The sequence below is a fragment of the Diprion similis genome, chromosome 3 (genome assembly GCF_021155765.1).
Source record: "Diprion similis isolate iyDipSimi1 chromosome 3, iyDipSimi1.1, whole genome shotgun sequence".
Classification (NCBI taxonomy): Eukaryota; Metazoa; Arthropoda; class Insecta; order Hymenoptera; family Diprionidae; genus Diprion; species Diprion similis.
The window spans coordinates 12,350,145-12,368,082 of record NC_060107.1 but is presented as its reverse complement, the minus strand read 5'-3'; the positions used below and the strand labels follow the sequence as shown (position 1 = coordinate 12,368,082).

Here is a 17,938-nt window from a genome sequence, read left to right as displayed (position 1 = left end):
GAATTGCTTCGATGTAAGTTTCACGCTTCGGCGGGGGCGGGGGTGGGCAAAAAATGCAACGAAAGGAAGGTGCCGGTTGCCGGCCGGCTTGGAACGAGGGACGTTGCGACGTAAGGGAGGGGGACGTAGGAAACCCGGCAACCGGGTGGGAGAACCGGCACTACCACATCGACGTGGCGACGAGACCGCGTAGCAAATCCGAGTGGCTGCTGTTGGTGCCGCTGCCTCGCCTTGTCTGTCTGACTAACTGCCCGTTGTGCGCGTTGCTGTGTGCGCTGCTCTTTGCCTGTTCTTCATTCTCTCCTCGGTTCACTCGTGTCTGTGACATTTGACAGCTGAGACACGCGAAAAAATTCAAGAACGAGAAGGGATTTTCTTCGTACGGTTAATCGCGTTAACCTCTCCGTAAATCATTTTATTTATTATTCTGATAAATAACGGATTTCCAGAAATATTCCCACATCGCTCTCGCCCATGATAGCGGCATTCGCGGTACGCGATCGTTCGGAAAGCAATATCACAGTGTCCGTTCGACTTTGACACGTACAGGTTCAGCAAAAGGGTGTTGCTGATACGCAATTGCGCGTTGTTGCGAATACTTTGCTCCGTTAGAAAGGAGAGGAACAATTTTCCTTTTTCTTTTGTGGAGGAAGATTTGTGACGGCGAAAGTGATCAAACGTCGTTTTTAGGTGTGAGAACTCGAATCAATAAGTATGGATAACTTTGAATTACCGAAGGAGATGGTTGACAAGGTCAAAGAAAATCCTCTACATCCGGGGGATGCCGACGCGGCTAGCAAACTAAAACGAGATCACCACTCACTCGACGACTTCGAACACCTGGAGCACGACACCTCGCCCATTCAGGAGAGCAAGGATATGGCCGCCAGTTTTCAGGGCCAGCAGGATCAGGCGGTCCCGGCGCAGTTCGCCGACGTGCCACGTGCCGTCGGCGAGGTGCACCCTGCTTCAATCGATAAACACGACGCTGTGCCCAACTCCCAACGAAGTCTGCTGGACTCGAGCTTACCAGCTGACGAAGTCTATCTGCAGCCTGCGCCTGCAACTCCGCCCCCTTCGGCTGATTTTGCGAAACGAACCCTGGATGAAGTTCTCGACAAGCCAATCAACGACGTCGATGACATCCTCGGGGAAGTTGCGAGTTTTGCGCAGGCGTCGAAACCCTTCCACCCTTTCCACCCGACACCCCTCCCGCAAGGTGCAGACCCCAAGGCTGCGTCTCTGGCCTTTATGGACGGCGAACGTTCCCGACAAGCTTACAACCCACCGCAGCCGACCTTAGCTAAAGACGTTAAACCGGCTGAGAGTCGTCTCCAGGAAAATCTATCCGCCCAGGACCCGTTGATCAAGGAAATAACACCCGAGAAGACGTCTGCACCTGGCGTAGGCAAGTCGGTCACAGAGGATCCGGTATCCCAGCTCCAGCACGCTCTGGACGCCCGGGTTGGCGAGGCAAAGCCCAAGGCCACCGAGAAGTCTGAATCTTTCGAAGAATTGTTCGAGGATATCGCCCAGGCTGCATTGAAGATGCCAGAGATCCAGGACACCATCGATCCAAAGGAGGACCTCTTCAGCCTAGAAGACATCAAGGACGATCGGATGCACGGTGACGAAGCGTTGGAGCGTGACCTGTTTGGACCAGACAACGACGCTTACGGACAAGCTAAGAAACCGGATGCGGCCCCGGCAACGCAGGATAACTCGGCGAAGCTTATGGAGGGTTTGAATTTTGGCAACGTAGAAGTTAAGACGGTGAAAAAACCTGAGGAGGACTTTTTGGGGGAGATAAAATCCTCCGTATTACCGGAGCCGCAAAAACCACCAACGATCGACTTCCTCAAGGACGATTCTATCCAGGATATATCCAAAGAGACGGCGGTTAAACACGTGCAACAGCAACCATTTGAGGATGATTCGTGGAACGTCGTAGAGAAGCCGGATAAATTTGAGAAGTGCGAACCCCTGCAGGAAAAGTTCGATGACCGGGAACCAACGCCGGAACCACCGAACAAATCGTTGCCACCTATACCGAGGGATGCGTCACCGGAACCAATCAGCTCCGGTACCCCGGAACCGTTCCAAGGTTTCGTAGGTAAAGGAGCACCCTCGGCCCCAGAGAAATACGAATTGTCTTCTGATTTTATTGCGACGGAAAGTGGCGGGCAGAATAAGTTCCTTCAAGCCGGTGCCGAAACAGGCGATTCGGAGTTCGAATCGGATCCAGAATCATGTCCATTGCCACCGTCTCGCCTGGCTCAACCAGAGTTTGCGACGAAGACGGAACCGCTCAAAAAACAGGAAAAACCGGACACAGCTGTGGGCGTTTGTTACAGAAAAGATCCAGTCGAAGAAATTGCTCCTAAAGAGATTTTCCGCGAAATGGGATTAGGTGAGTCATTTTTTCTATGTGTATAAATGTAATGTTACATTTATCTGTGCTAATTCTGTTCCTTGCGCTTACATTGTCGATATTTTGCAAAACGCAAGTTAACGGTAATTCACGATGAATTATTACCGTCACAAAGGATTATTTTTGTTTACGACCAAAGAACAACGACGAGTCCACTTATTGCAGTTCATATCTAACTAATCCATACTTCAGAGAGAATAAAAAAAGTCTAAAATATAGTCTGAGCTAACTGGTGTTACTTTAAATAACAGAAAAAATACGAGGCTGAAGTTGGTAACGTTAATGTAACAAAACATCAGGGGGAAATACAGTATTATGCAACTTTGTAATTACTTTTAACGAATTGGCTGTATGTACAAAACATGAGTACGTTTCATTTATGATGATCTATTAAATTTCACACAGTCTTAATAAGGTTGCGAAGTAAAGACTTTTCCTTACCATGAATGCAAGGATAATAGGTTCGTGAAGTAGATCGTTAGAAATGATATCCTGACGTGAGGCAGTGTAGACGAATTTGGGGGGCTTGAGGGATTGTTTTGATGCTTGACAAAAAATGCTCAACGTTGACGTATATATCTCCACATATTGAAGTCCACGTATCTCGAACGCGAAAAAAAGCTCAACAACCCCATTCTATATGCAATTCAGCACAAAAACACTTAAATACATTATCATTTAAGGCAAAAATGAACACATGGCATGGTTTCTATGAAATCACAATAGTAAATTCGTAGAATTTCTGCCATTTCTTTATTTATTTTTCAAATGAAAATATAATGAAGTGTTTTTGTTCAGAATTGTGTATAGAACGGGGCTGTCAAGCCTTTTTTATATATAGATATATACGGCAACGTCGAAATCGATTTTAGGACACCACTAATTGAAAACGATTATATGCTGCAAGAAAGTGGCACGTCTGATCGATTCATTCAAAAAAATAAGTAGAGATTATTATTACATTGTGCGAATCAATTGCTGTAGAAATGCTGAGCTGACGAACCGGAACAAACTCTAACACCTAACTTGAATACGTGCCGTTTTTATTTTTGATAGCATGATCTATACGAGTGAAATATCCATATAATATATGTATAAATAAACATGTAGGTATGACATGCAATGCGTCACCCCGCGATTAAAGAACGCAGTTGCAGACTTATTGTTAGATTCTTTTTAACACGATAAATATAGATTTATTTCTTCATAGTTCAGGTTCGCCGAGTTCAACGCGCACGAAACTTTTTCCTAAACCGTTTTTGTATTTTTGAGAGGTACATTTCTGGATATTCGTTTAACGGTTGACCGGTACGTCATTTTATCGTTTTATTACGAAGCTCCATAATTATTAAATCGATGTGTCTGAACAATGCTTGTCTTTGCTTGTATACCCATAGCATCTCTGTACACGTGTAAAATGACTGTGACGCAAACGCATCGTCGTCATCTCATCTGCACGCGTAGTTTTTTTCATCGCGCAAACATCGGTTCAAACCTATTTATGTTCGTCTCGACTTCGTAATGATATTCACAAGTAAAGTGGTCGAACTACTTGAAGGAACACTGGGAGACGGTGGAAATATGCATGTATGTACCTGTAATCATGAGTCATACATTCACTATTCAGTCAGTCCTCAACTTGTGTTCAAGCCGGTTACGCCGCAGGCGGAATCTCTATTTATAGACTAACCTACCTTATCGTTAGCCGCTTCATGTGAATGGTAAATTATAAGGGCATCAGGATAAGGTGATCCACAGAATTATTATTATCATTCGTAGTTTAGGCTTGATTGGAGTTTAATCTGTTGATACATCAATCGAATCTATAAGTGAAATTTTCCAAGTTGCCGGGCTGATTATTAAAGTCTATTAATAAACGTTACTAAACCATCTCGAAGTATATGTCACGCATTGAGTCACTTCCCCACTACTCGATCCATCTACCTGTAAAAAAATGCGACCCACAACCGTAGAACCATAGGCACCTGCATTTCTTGATGTAAATTCGTAATTCTAGTGTCGATGAACCTAATCTCATTCTGAATGAACTCGGCAGGCTATTCCTGACACTCGAGTGTCTGTCTTCTATCCATCGCTCTTAGTTCTGTTATCCAAGGGCTTCTGTATCAGAGACTGTAGTTTTTCTTATGTTCAAGCAGGTTCGATTCATTAACTTGAACCGTCGTTCATCACGCACATAGACATCTATTTTTTAGGTACCGTTTGAAGGATCGAAGAGTGACACTCTGTAGGTTAATGACACTTGAGAATTTTTAAAACTGCAGTTACAGCTTTGAGAACTGCACATTAGTGACGTAGCAGTTGATTTTGGGGTTTGAAACTATACTGTAATGGGATCAATGGACAAGTGGCAGGAACTCCATCGCTAACGAGGTCGTCCGCGACTTTCAGACTTCCGCTTGGATACTGGTTTGTTGATTGCAAGCCGGTGATTCTCGCCGCTGCCGTTCGGAAAACCTCTCAGTTATGCTCTACGTATATTGTTTCTCGTCCGCCTTCATTTACTTCTACGGATTCACGCTACTCACGCACGGTCAAATGATACAATTTGTTAGGATTTGGGTTTAAAGGTGCTCAGTTTTTAACTTATTTATTTTATAAATTTTTAGACTTTATTTTTGGTGGCGTCTTCAACTTCCTGATACACTAATGCAGCAATCAATAAAAACGTAGTGAACGTAGAGTATGTATATATAATATCATTAGTGCTTCACTCGAAACTTACATCTATGTCTAACTGCTAGTCTAACTATCTAAAAAATGACCATTACCCGGTCGGTAAAGGTGTAACTCTAACACAATTAGTTGGCTATTATTCTTCTTTTTCTATTTTTACTTTATTCATGTCTCTTGCAGACCCTTTAATACCTGCAACGTAGCGGTAAATCTAGCCCTTGAACTTCTGAATCATGTAATAACCTATTCATACGTATAATGCACACGGCTTATACACCATGAACATGTCAAGAACAACCGTCTGGAGTCTCTCTTCGAGCACCTTCATAAGCACGCCAGCGTTACAGACTGCATCCATGCTTACCGTGATAATTGTAGCGTAACTTTTTAAACATAGGCATGTACATACACATAATGAACGGTATAAAGATACAAGTGATACATACATCAGGAGATTAATGAGCTATGGTAATTAGTGCTTGTAGGATTTACATTTGCCCTGGAATGCTCTGGCTAAGTCATATAGTCAATAACCATCAGTAACTTGGAATCACAGTACTTTGGCATTTGTATATAGTTTGCTGTGAGGCTTTCGGGCACTATAACAAATTCCGTTAAACGTGCATTTGTCATCATATCACGTAACCATTATCAGACTAAAGTTTGTAACGTTAATGTAATGATGCATCTTTGGAAAAAGTCGTTATTTTATTGTTTTAAGATTACTTGAAATTTAGTAAACTGTTTACAGTATCAAGAAACTCAGATTTTGTAAATCCAACTGCTTCAGGTATTCGAAATTCAAAAAATAGTCATTTTTCTTTCAACGTTTCGATACACATTACTAACTTCAGCCTCCTTAACCGTTGAATCCTCAAGGATAGCAATGATTTGGTATACGATAAACATTTACCTTACACTACATTGCGGTGGGAGTAAAAAATTAACCGAACGATGTGCGAGATGAGCGATTCTAAAATTGGAGACCAGAGTCAACTGCAGTATTAATAAACCGTAGTCATATTCGTCCACAAGTAACGGTCACTGCGCATTTCTAGAAAGATAATAGTGGTAAGTTTCCACCGCACCCTTAACGAATATTCCTCATTGCGGTAATGGGTTGGGCCTCGCCCAGCTGGAATATGAATATCATGTGCACTCATTTTAAGTAAATCGATGTACAGAAAAACGAGCCACACGACAAGCATAACAACATTGGATACATATCATCATTTTTTTTTTTCAAATTACTTGTTACGGCCCTGATGCTGGGGGCAGGTAAAAAACTTAAACACGGGGTGCAGTATACCTTATATTAAGCAGCCGCGTGTTGCATGCTTGGGTATCAGGGTGCAATCCGCAGTCTTAGCAAGGGCGAAAAGCTACCCAGGTACACTTTATCGATCGTTTGAAAAAGCACGGGAGAAATTTAACCGCCACAACGACCTGGGGGAGGCAACAGACACGTTTTATTACTAGTCACCTTCCTCTGGTATTTTACCAATGTCGAGTCTCTATAGCTTTCCACAGTTTCCGGAATAAAAAGAATTCTGCGTATTGACCTACTACATCCGATATCGTGTCTAAGGACTATTTTACAAGTTATTTTGACCGTAGAAAAACGATGATTTTAATAACTTCCTTATTATCTTTTCGTTAACGCCGATCGCTATCGGAAAGTTCTCAGTGTTTCTCACGATAGTGTGCAGGTAACTTCTTCAGCTGGATGTTAAGGACCTTTAATATACCGTAATGAATTTATGATTTCATCTCAATTATCGGGGCTCAATAAAATATCGATATTCCTATTTCTAAACAAGTTCAGAAAGTTTATGAAGTGATTCCCCTGCTTAACACGGTCTTGTTAATTCTGCTGTGTGTTCTAAATCTCAGTGAACGTTTAACGCGAACATTTCCTCAAGGAGAAACGTATACAGTTACTACAGGGTATAGAATTATTATAAGCTATATGTGAAAGATATTCTTGAATACGGGCGTATGTATATCGTGTATATCGAAATTGAACTCACTGATATGGATTTCGTGGTTTTAAACATGACGTCAGTAGCAGCTACATGTTATTATCTCGACGATACTTGATTTTTTTCTGAAAACACTGGTTGATTCAATTTTCCCAATATTGTCATAGCGATATACGAATACTCTGATTAACATTTTATAAGAGAAATTAAATACTTTGACAAATTGTCCGCAAACCGGGCATCTGATCGTGAACAAAGTACTGGGAACAAATTATTGCCCCAATTTGCTTGGCGACGGATCCTGTGCGCGTCGCTGAATAAACAGGATTAACTTGGTGTGGAGATTTGAGCGGAGCGGCTAAAATTACTTCGAGAAATGAGAAATCCCGGTTGAATTCTTCGCTCGACCTGCCCCGCGCTCTTTGGCACAGATAAATTATTTTTACGCGTGATTTCACGTTTTTCGCTAACTCGTTTGCTGAGTCTTAGGATTTATAAGCCCGAGGATCCAACTGAGCGATTCCGGTTTCACTGACTTTTTCCTTATTACTCTATGCGTTGCATTGTTTCATCCTTCCATGAACGGGACTTCTAATATTGAAGACCGATTACTGAGGCTGAAGTCTTCCTGAAGCATCACACTTACAACTTTTCTTGGTGAATATTATCTCAAAAGAATATTTCGTCGAGTAATTAGGACTCAGGTGTTTGGGGTGATTAAATCGAACTGTGACCAACACAACGCAGAGAAAGTTTTTCTGTCTCTAGGTTACTGCTGGACCGTATCGACGGTTCAACGATGACGCAAATCGTTTCGTTCAATCGTCCCGATTACGATTGTTTCGATGTTTTGATCGATTCTGCGACAAAGAAGTGTTACAGATAACTTCGATAAAGATCTGTCGAAGGTATATCAGAGCAGATACCACAGCGTATTCGTCGTCCTGTTTTACCGACACTTGAAGTGACGGTGGTCGGTAATCTAGAGCGTGAAAATGTAAATGCCATCATATATTCTAGGTTGTCTAACAAATACGTTTGAAAGTATCGACCTTTGACGAATAATGCATCTTTGAAAAAATTAAACTTAGTTTTGGCATTATTATTATCCCGCCGAAAAATTTACATCTATTCAAAAATGACACTGATGTGACTTATTTCTATTTTGTTTTTGCAAAATTTATTATTTAAGGTATTTGGTTATGATCGCATTAGTACATACATTATTCGTTATTGATTTTGATGAAAGTTCTGCATCAAGTCCATGTTCTGCATTCATCTTTTAAACATAACCTTCAATGTTCGGTTGCCCAATGTTTTTTTTTCTTCTTATCGCCTTGTGGAAACAGATCGACATTCCGCTTTCCGGATATTTTTCAAGGCAACAACTCTAGCGCGTAATACTAATCTGTCAATGTCAAGTGTACACTTTATGATTACATTATGAAAGAATTCTTCAAGCTTACGATCAAAGTTTCGATTTATTGATACAAAATGGTTGTAAATCTTTTTGCGATCCTTTCCTGATTGTTTTTTTTTTTCTACTTTTTTAATTAGTCCTAATCCGATCAATCAAAGTTTTGTATTTCGTTTTTTTTTTTTTTTTTTCTTGCGATGCAATCTTATTTTTAAGATTTTTCTTCTAATGAATTAATAAAATGATTTTTTTCATAAGCGGAGAGTTAATTGTATAATTTTGTTTTCTTCTGCTCCAAAAGCGATTATTAATTACTCTTGAAATTTTGGCTTTTGATTTCTACGATCGTAGAACGTGATTATCTGGATGTTGGAAAATACACGTGGTTTGAGTTTCGGTTCATCGAAAACAAGTCTGACTGCAATATGGACTTTCTAATGGATGTTTATTAATGGGTTCCGAATATCAACTAATGACCAATCGTATCATGTAATTAAAAATGATTGTGAAATACATGTACTACACGTATTATGAAATGCTTCGTGAATTCCGATTATGTAATTCAATTGTTTACATAGGAAATAATAACGCGAAAAATTTCCTGAAGCGGGAAAACTCCGATAAATTTCTGATTATGAAATGTGATGAAAATTGAAAAATTTCACTGTTCACACGGTATCAATAAATTGAAAAACAACTTATAGACAATTAATTACATACCTCGTTCACATCATGAATTACTTACTTGATCTACGCGAAACGTGACATGATTTACGAATCACATTGGGAAGACATTCTTCTTCTAATTCTAGATCATATTAATTTAAGCTGATTACAATTCCCATTCAAATACGCATCAGTTGAAATATATACTCGACCGAGAGTTAGCTCACAATCAGGCTAATTTAGGCGGACTTGCCTGCTAACAAGTCAAGACAAAGACGATCATGTAGGTACATACATTCAATACTTTCGAATAGAAACTTGGATGCAGTTATTTCGTGGAGAATTTACAGGAGCAATGTCAGATTATATGGTAAATTTCCTTGCATGTATACAATTTAGGGTACATTCTACTGAAATTTGATTACTTTTCGGTAACTCAGATTAAATTTTACTCATCGACATTATGGTGGCTGTTTCTTTGCAATTGGTTGACTCATCACTAATTTTTTACACTCTTGGACTGTCAGACAAATTTCTATCCCTAAAATTTACCCTTAAGTGAATAAACCTTGATGGATACCCTGTGTCACATTGTTCATGGAACATTTCGATGATCATGAGTTGAAACGAAGAAGGCAAAAAACCAGTTTATTCAATTCACTCAATCACGTTGAATTGCAAATAGCAGTGCATAAGATGCGTTCGAAAAATCACGAGATTGAAGTTAGTAATGTTAATATCGTAACGAAACATTGGGAGAAAAATTACTATTTTCTTAATGATTTTAAAGAATAACCTAAGATTTCGAAACATGAGTGCGTTTTATTTGACTAATATGGTTTACCGAATTTCAAACAATTCCAAAATCTCGAGATAATGGTTTTTCGTCAGCATGAATCGATACGATAACCTTACTAATTTCAATATGTTAAAAAAATCGACAATTATTCTCGACCTCATTGTACAATATTTTAATCTTGTAAAACATGATCTTTTTGCTCAATCGTGTGAAGATAATGTTTGTCTTCCTTATCTGCATATAGACACAAACCACGTGGTACATCAAGTTGTAAAATAATTGCAAGATAGTTGCAAATCATGTGGGATAAGAGATGGAATAACGAAAGTATGAATCACATTGATGGAGTTAAAATAGCAGAAGAAAAATTTTTTAAAACAAAACTCACCGTTATCTTCTTCTTCTTCTTCTTCTTCGTTAAATAAAATAAGAATAGTGAAGAATGCACTGATAAAAATTTACCAGTAAAAATAAAAAATCTATTTCGAATTTCAACAAATGTGAAGCACGACTAGAACGCGGAATCGAACAAATAATTAGTGGAATTTTTGTAGAACCGAGAATGAACCGCACTTGGTGCCGCCTGACTCGACACTGTGTGACCACACCGAAGGCACACTTCCACGCACACTTCTACACACAAATTTCCTGTTATTAGCTGTGTGCGTTTGTCTCCTATCAATTACCCTCGTCTCGTGTTCAATCGTAGTATTTCCAACTTACATTTCTACCTTTCGCCTGCAGTTCTTCCTTCGTTCAGACGACTTCGCTCAAAATTTTCGATACTGCATTTCCTCGAGTTTCTGCGAGCGAGATATTACGAATAATGGCCGAGGATATCGCTGGAATTTTTTTTTACGATTATGGATTGACGCGATCGGCTATAAAATTCAGAATTTACCAGAAAAATATTTTTTTCCTTATTTGTTATCAATTCATTAACACGTTTTTTTTTAAATTTGAATTTCAAATCATTTTTCTTTGCATCCACAAATTTATTAATCATATCATTACTTAGGCAATTCAAAAATCGAGTCAAGTTTTCTATTTCTGTTATCGATGTCTTGTTGTTTCTCGGTAAAAATTTTTTCCATTTTTGCACCGTACAAAAACACAATAATTTTGCATTACTTTCTAACAAAAATTGGCTCAAGTATAGTTATTGCTACTAAATGAAGTTGAATATTTTCCAGAACCGTTATTACTCTGCTGATAAGAGTTGTACAGTACGAGTTGTGTTACTGCGTTCGTATCGTAATAAGGAGAGAAAAACATTGATTTGATGTTCATATTTATTTCACATATTAACTCTAGCTGTTATCAAATTAAATCCGAAGCTGTTGTGATCAGAACTTGCAGAATCGTGCGACAGCATATTATTGGCACAATTGTTAGCACGTGAATCGATTTGATCAATCGATCTAAAAAGTTTTGTTTTCCTTGACTCTAATATGGTCGATACTTGCTGGAAGTAATAAAAAAAAAAAAGAAAAAGAAAAATAAAACGAAAAAACCTATTCCAGCATTAAGCTGAGTTATATAATTGCCTCGACCTTCATCAGCGTTCCAATTGTTTCTTTGCGGTTGCCATTGCTCGTTGTTGTTACATGGCTAACAATTAGCTATGCAATGAGCTGCAGCAAGTATAATATATGTAGGACATTATAGTCAAGGACGATAATATTAAATCCGTACAAAGGATGAAGAGAAACCGAAACCCCAAACAGATATTCGAAAAAAATTATATGTCGGCACAGCTTCTCTGGAAACTACTTTTTTTGGTATCAACTACGAAGTTTTTTGGTTCCAAATGGTTTCTTAGATATTTCTAATCGTAAGTGGAAAAAAAATATGAAATTTATTTATTTATTTATTGCAAAAATAGCACATTTTTCAGCACACAAATGGTCGAAATTCGTACTAGTCCATGAAAAAAAAGTATTTTCTGTTAATCTACCATGAAAATCTAAAGCTAGTTTTTAAGAAAACTTAATACACACCAAAAAATTTTATAGAATTTTTTCAAAATTTTTTCCGCCATATTGGATCCGCCATTTTGAATTTTCGAGTTCAGATTCAAGTGAAATGGAGACGAAAAAAAAAATGAATCACATTGGATTTCAAAGGTGTGAATAAATGCAGTGCATTGTAATATATGTATATTCCGATTTGTAATTGCATCATTGCGCTTATTCGCCAACCACGGGAAACGATTCATGAGTTACAGTTCCGGTTTATGATAACTAACATTTTTATTCATGCACCGTAATTAACTCATCTAATCAATTCACTCACGAATTAATTTGCTGCATGATGTTGTAACATCGTCGTATTAACACATTCGAAAAATGAGTCTTGTAATCATTCTGATTAACTAATTTATTATAACATCCAATATTAATTCTGATCCATCTTATCACTTATCGGCACAATCGCTGGGTAAACAGAACCGAATTGAATATTCAAGTTGAAAATCTTACGTACTAATAACGTAAATCAATTGAAATTTCAAATCGAATTTCAGTTTCATTTCTATTATCTTGAATATCAGATTTGGCTATCCAAAGAAGAATTTTTCAATGCCGTATTATCAGCGACGAATATCAACAGCTTACAATATTCCGCATGCTTTTGACCAAAGCAATAAATAATCCGTTAATAGTCTAATAATAGTCTATTTTATTCTTCATTGTATTATCTTAAATCTGGTATCTGTCCGTCAAATACAGAAGGAACGTCGACTTTCGGTACAGTTTTGTCGGCCATGGCAGGTATTTGGTGTTACGTTTAAGCTAGTGTGAAAAGGTGAGCTATATTTGACAAATCATAATCACAACATGACCATGAATATGTATTTTTCATCTGAACTGAGAATACCAAATCCGTTAATATTTGTTTTAGCACTTGTACACAAATCCCTACGTTTTTTAGATTTCACCTTCGGTATTGCATCAAGTTTACTGATATTTGAGCGTCTTATCTTTCCTGCATTATCGGTGTATTATTCATTCCTGTAACTAGTGATAAGGGAGCGATCGTAATCCAGATATATCATATCGTGGAGCATTAAACGCATAAAACAAAGTACACAATTGTTTCGATTTAGAACAATCAGAATACGATGGTCGATAAAATTCCTCAAGGCAACCTGGGTTGGCAAAAAAATTCTACGTTCTAGGCCGAATTTTTTCACATCTGTATCAAATAATTTCGGAAATTCTGTTACCTTCACGTCTTATGATAGACTCCTTAGTTGTATCGTGGCACAGAGAACAGATCCAAAATTACACTAGTTCAAAAGTCGACTATCAGTGAGACGAAAACACATCGGATTCCTGATATGTGTTACCGAATTAAGGATGCATGGGCCCTGGATATGGTACGAAAAGTTAAGAAACAAGATAAAAACATTACGAAAATCTCCAGCTGTGTTATTTGAGCTTACGATATATAGTGAAAACGCATGAAACAACATCCCTCAGTAATGAAAATAAATTTGGGAAAAATCGAATTACAGAAACCAATGACGCTAATGTTAGTAACTGTATTGTGATGATTAACGTTTCGGAAAAACCGTTATTTCACTATTAAAGTAATGTCGAAAATTCAGTGAATCATGATAAGGCAAAACGTATTCGTATTTAAAAAACTCGACTACTTCGAAGTCATCATAAACTTGAAAAATAGTAATTTTTCGTTACGATAATATTACTACTTTCAGACTCGTAGAAACTAAGATATCGACAATTTGAGAGAAGGTTATATAATTGCATCGTTCAAAATGATTAAACTCGGATATTTTGATTTGATTGAGATTTTTCTAGGCTCATTTTGCTCGCGTACATAGTCGATAATTACAGTAATCAATAATTACAGACTTCTGATGATTACTAATGATTACTAATGCAGAATATCATTTCAATGTTACTGATTTCAATATGATTTCGAAGAACAAAATAAGTAAAAAATATTAAAATCAGACGAAAAACATCTGAGCTTAAGTCTTTTGAAAAGAATTGTAAAACCGTTACTTAAGTTGCTGATATATTAGCTTGTATCGTTCGAAGTTGCTCAGAATTAATTATGTGACATGATAGAGATGTTATTTTATTCGTGTTTATCGTCATTGGCAAAAATAAAACCGCTGGAGATTACTTTAACAGTTTTTCTCTCTCTCTCTCCCAACTTTTCATTCGGGCGTTTCATCCTTCCAATAAACTCGAAAACTGCAGTTGTGTACGAAATCCCTAGATTCCAAAGTCCTTCATTGCCATTATCGCCATAACAAAGTTTGACGATCGTCATCTAACGCCGTATGTGATCTCTGCTGTACTCGTTAGTAACTGAATCCTTGCGATGCAGTCAGACTGCGTCGTCCTACTTTCGAAATTCCACCTATCACTTGTTGGGAAGGTCGCAGTAGTTTGGCGCAGCCAACTTCAGTTCGAACCGTTTGAACTCCGTCGGTAACTCCGGACGTCAAACTCGCCTTGCTCTTGAGACTGCATCACTTGTCTTTCACAGAAACCGAGTAAAAAAAATTCGTTGAACAATCTTGACGTGCCTTCATAAAGGTGCCCAGAAATTTTTAAATCAATAGTCAGAGTCTCAAAGATTCTTTGCAGTCACGAAGTGAAATTAGGATTACACTTGGAACCCATGAGGAATTGAAAGCAAATTGTCCATGACAACTTTCAGTTTTCACATTAATTGTCGCATCGCTTTCACCATTGTTTCACCAACCAAAATCGAAATCGGGCGTACTCGTGATAACCTCATGCAAATAATAATAAAATTACATTCGCAAAGGCGCAAATTGCGTTGTCGAAAAGCTGGGTTGGCCAAAGCAGCGTACATGATGGTGACCTGTCTTTATTGATCGCTGCGGACCTTTCTCTGCATCGTTCTAACCTTTACCTACACAAGTATAAAGCTTAGGCACGTTTTATGAGATAACCTTCACGTTTTCACACTATCTTACAGTGTAAGTGTAAGTGTTTTCCGATCGGTTATATTCTTTTCTCACTTTTTGTTTAGTCTACAGATTAGGCGGGTGTTAGAGATCCTGGATAATAGAATCCGGTCAATCGCTTCCGCCTTGGCCGCCATTTTTTGACGAACCGAAATTATGGGAAGTTTTAAAACGTATTACAATATTGTTTGTAAGATGTTTATTTATTAACATCAATTTTTCTACCCAGTCATATTAGTTTAAAACTTCCTGCAATTTCGTTTCGCCAGAAAATGGCGGCCAAGATGGAGGTGATTAACTGGGCTCTGTTTTATCGGTATTCTAGTGGGTGCCAATATAGCGTAGCGCCATTTTTGCTCATCCGTCCAGAAAAACTTTAACCTTGATTAATCCTTTGAGTCACACATTATTATGTTGTGTCAACTTTTATAACAATATAGTATTCTGTGGTTTTTGGGGTGGCTGATTACAAATCTGAAATGAAATTTCAAAAATTCAAGATGGCGGATTCAATATGGCGCATCCAATATGACGGACGAAAAGTTCAAATTTGATCGAATCCGGTCAAAATACTCTATGCAGGGATTTTCCGGGTCACTGGTTTAATTAGCCATACTTAATATTCAAAATCTGATTTCAGATTCTTCATCAGTGACCCCAAAAATTTATAATTCATGTGAACGTGTAGAGAGGTAACATTTTCGGAAATGAATTATTCCTTTAATTTTTTGACGATTTGTTCAATCAATTTCTTTCTAACAACAATTATTTACATTATATCGCAATAATTACTTTCGATCAGTGAGTATCTATTAGTATACCATCAGAAACAGCAAAAAACCGCAAAGAAATATGTTGAAAAATACTCTAAATATACAAAAAAAATTGATATAAAATATGGAGTAAGAATACTTACCACTATAATTCAAAGGGTTAAAAACCTGTCCAACAGGTGGTTGGCCGTAAGATGACACCTATATAACTACTGCTCTTGAACGTGTAATTGGTTGCAGAAATTTGACATGCCCTTTTTAAACTTGATATCGTTCTACTTACAATTAAGTATCCACGTAATGTAGGTTAGGGAAGACTTCAAGTGAACCAAAAATAATTTGCAACGTTAAAAGTTCGCAATCTTCTGTTCAACGTTTATCGGTGTATTTGACATTTTTACTTTGTTCTTCCTTTTGTCAACGGGTGACGCTAATAAGATTCTATGTATATAAGCAACTGTCGCAGCTAGATTTTCCGATCAATGTTTCAGTTCGAGTTCGGGGTGTAATCCAACCTTCGTAGAAGTTCTAGATGTACAAAATCAGCAGTTTGAATTAAGTTGCTTGTCGTTTTTTTTTTTTTTGGTACAACTCATACTTCTTCAAAGACTACATAAATTGATGACTTCATGTGCTAGTGTGAAGAAAGGGTTCGTCTACGCTCTAGTGTAATTAGCCTAATGAAATTCAGGTTAGTTTCGCACAGGGGTGTGGTGGGCTTTAATTCATGGAAAACTGCCAAAATTCTACTAAAAACTGGCTCATGAATTTTTCAGACGTTGTCACGAAGGTTTAAAATATTTGAGGCAGAAACCGAATTCCTGTCAAATATTTCCCAATATCTCGAAAGAAAAATTTTTCCCGTTGCAGCAGTTCCGCAACATTAACCGACGCAAAAAACTGAATAAACCTTATTTTTCGAGTCCTCTTAATTTTGTCATTTACTCAGCTGTCGATATTTGCTCAATATATGTGAGACACAATATCAAACGGCAAGAGTCAGCGTTGCATGAACGGTTTGCGTGATAATTCAAGATCAATCAAGATCTGCGATATAAACAATCGGCAATCTAATTGGGATATTCAAGTTTTATTGGTTTTAATTGATCTGAAAAATTTTCCACAGCGTTGGCAGAAGTTGCGCAACCCACTTCCAAGTTGGGGCTTGCATCATTACAAATTGTACCGTATAATAATGAGCCTTACATTCCAAGTGTTCTCTTTTGGGTTTAACGCCAATCAGCCATCAAGGTTGGTTCAATAAGCTTTGTTATGTACTATAAATCGAAGGATCGATATTGCATTTAGATACTGTAATTCAAACAGTTTATTACAACGAGTAGAAAAAATATTACTCAGGTTAGAAAACTTAATATTTCATACATATTATATATATCAGATACAATTTTTACTCCCAAGAATTCGATCAACCAAATTGGAAGACCCCTCTACATCATTTTATACGGGTATAAAGCACTGCTCACGTCCGGGTGACACGTGACCTATGCAATGAGCGAATAATTTTGTTCGTACAAATATAGATCAGCTCCGTACTGCTGAATGCCTTGGCCATTATATCGTTCACGTGAATCTCGAATATCGCTTATCGTTAGTGGTTTTACCGGGCGAGGCTCAATACCTCATCTCTGCTACACTTACCTTCTGTATTAATTTGCAAATTTTATAGTAATTGAAAACAGCGCTAGAGCACGAAACATTAACTGAATTTGTGTTTATTAATCGCGAAACAATTATTTTTCTTGTTCAACCAACGGTTCATAATAATTCACTTTCAATGTACTTTACATACTCTGATCATTTTCCTGCTCCTCCAAATTACATTTTCATTAAAACAGCATTTAGTTCGGTTCGAAAAAATATTAAACACAAATTAAATAAGCAAGTAAATAAAAATTTAGCTCGCCCCGATTTGAATTTCTGAGGCGAAAAGACAAACCAAACGATGATAAGACTTCGTCAAAATAGTTTTCATCGAGATTCATTGAAATCATCGCTATATGCTTGTGCAAAAAAAAAAATCCTCAATTCGTTCAATCACTTATCTATCAATTGTTGACTGAATTTTATTGCGTTTCAAAGTCGGCGGGGATTGTGGACGAGTCTTTTACCGTGTGCTTCCCTGACTTTACTTCAGCTGGCGCTAAAGCACGAAGCAACGTTACCGCCTGGCGGGCGTCGCC

The 17,938-nt window shown here is 37.9% G+C and overlaps 1 protein-coding gene across 2 annotated transcripts in view; it reads left to right on the top strand.

Annotated features, from left to right (window-relative positions):
* Positions 1–195: 195 nt before the first annotated feature.
* Positions 196–17,938, top strand: part of LOC124404221 (reticulon-1-A) — a 41,887-nt gene continuing 24,144 nt past the window's right edge. For both annotated transcript variants that reach the window (XM_046878170.1, XM_046878169.1), the window contains exon 1: positions 196–2,410. In XM_046878170.1, the coding sequence (XP_046734126.1) occupies positions 715–2,410 (1,696 nt within the window). In that variant the 5' untranslated portion in view covers positions 196–714. The remainder of the gene's footprint in view (positions 2,411–17,938) is intronic.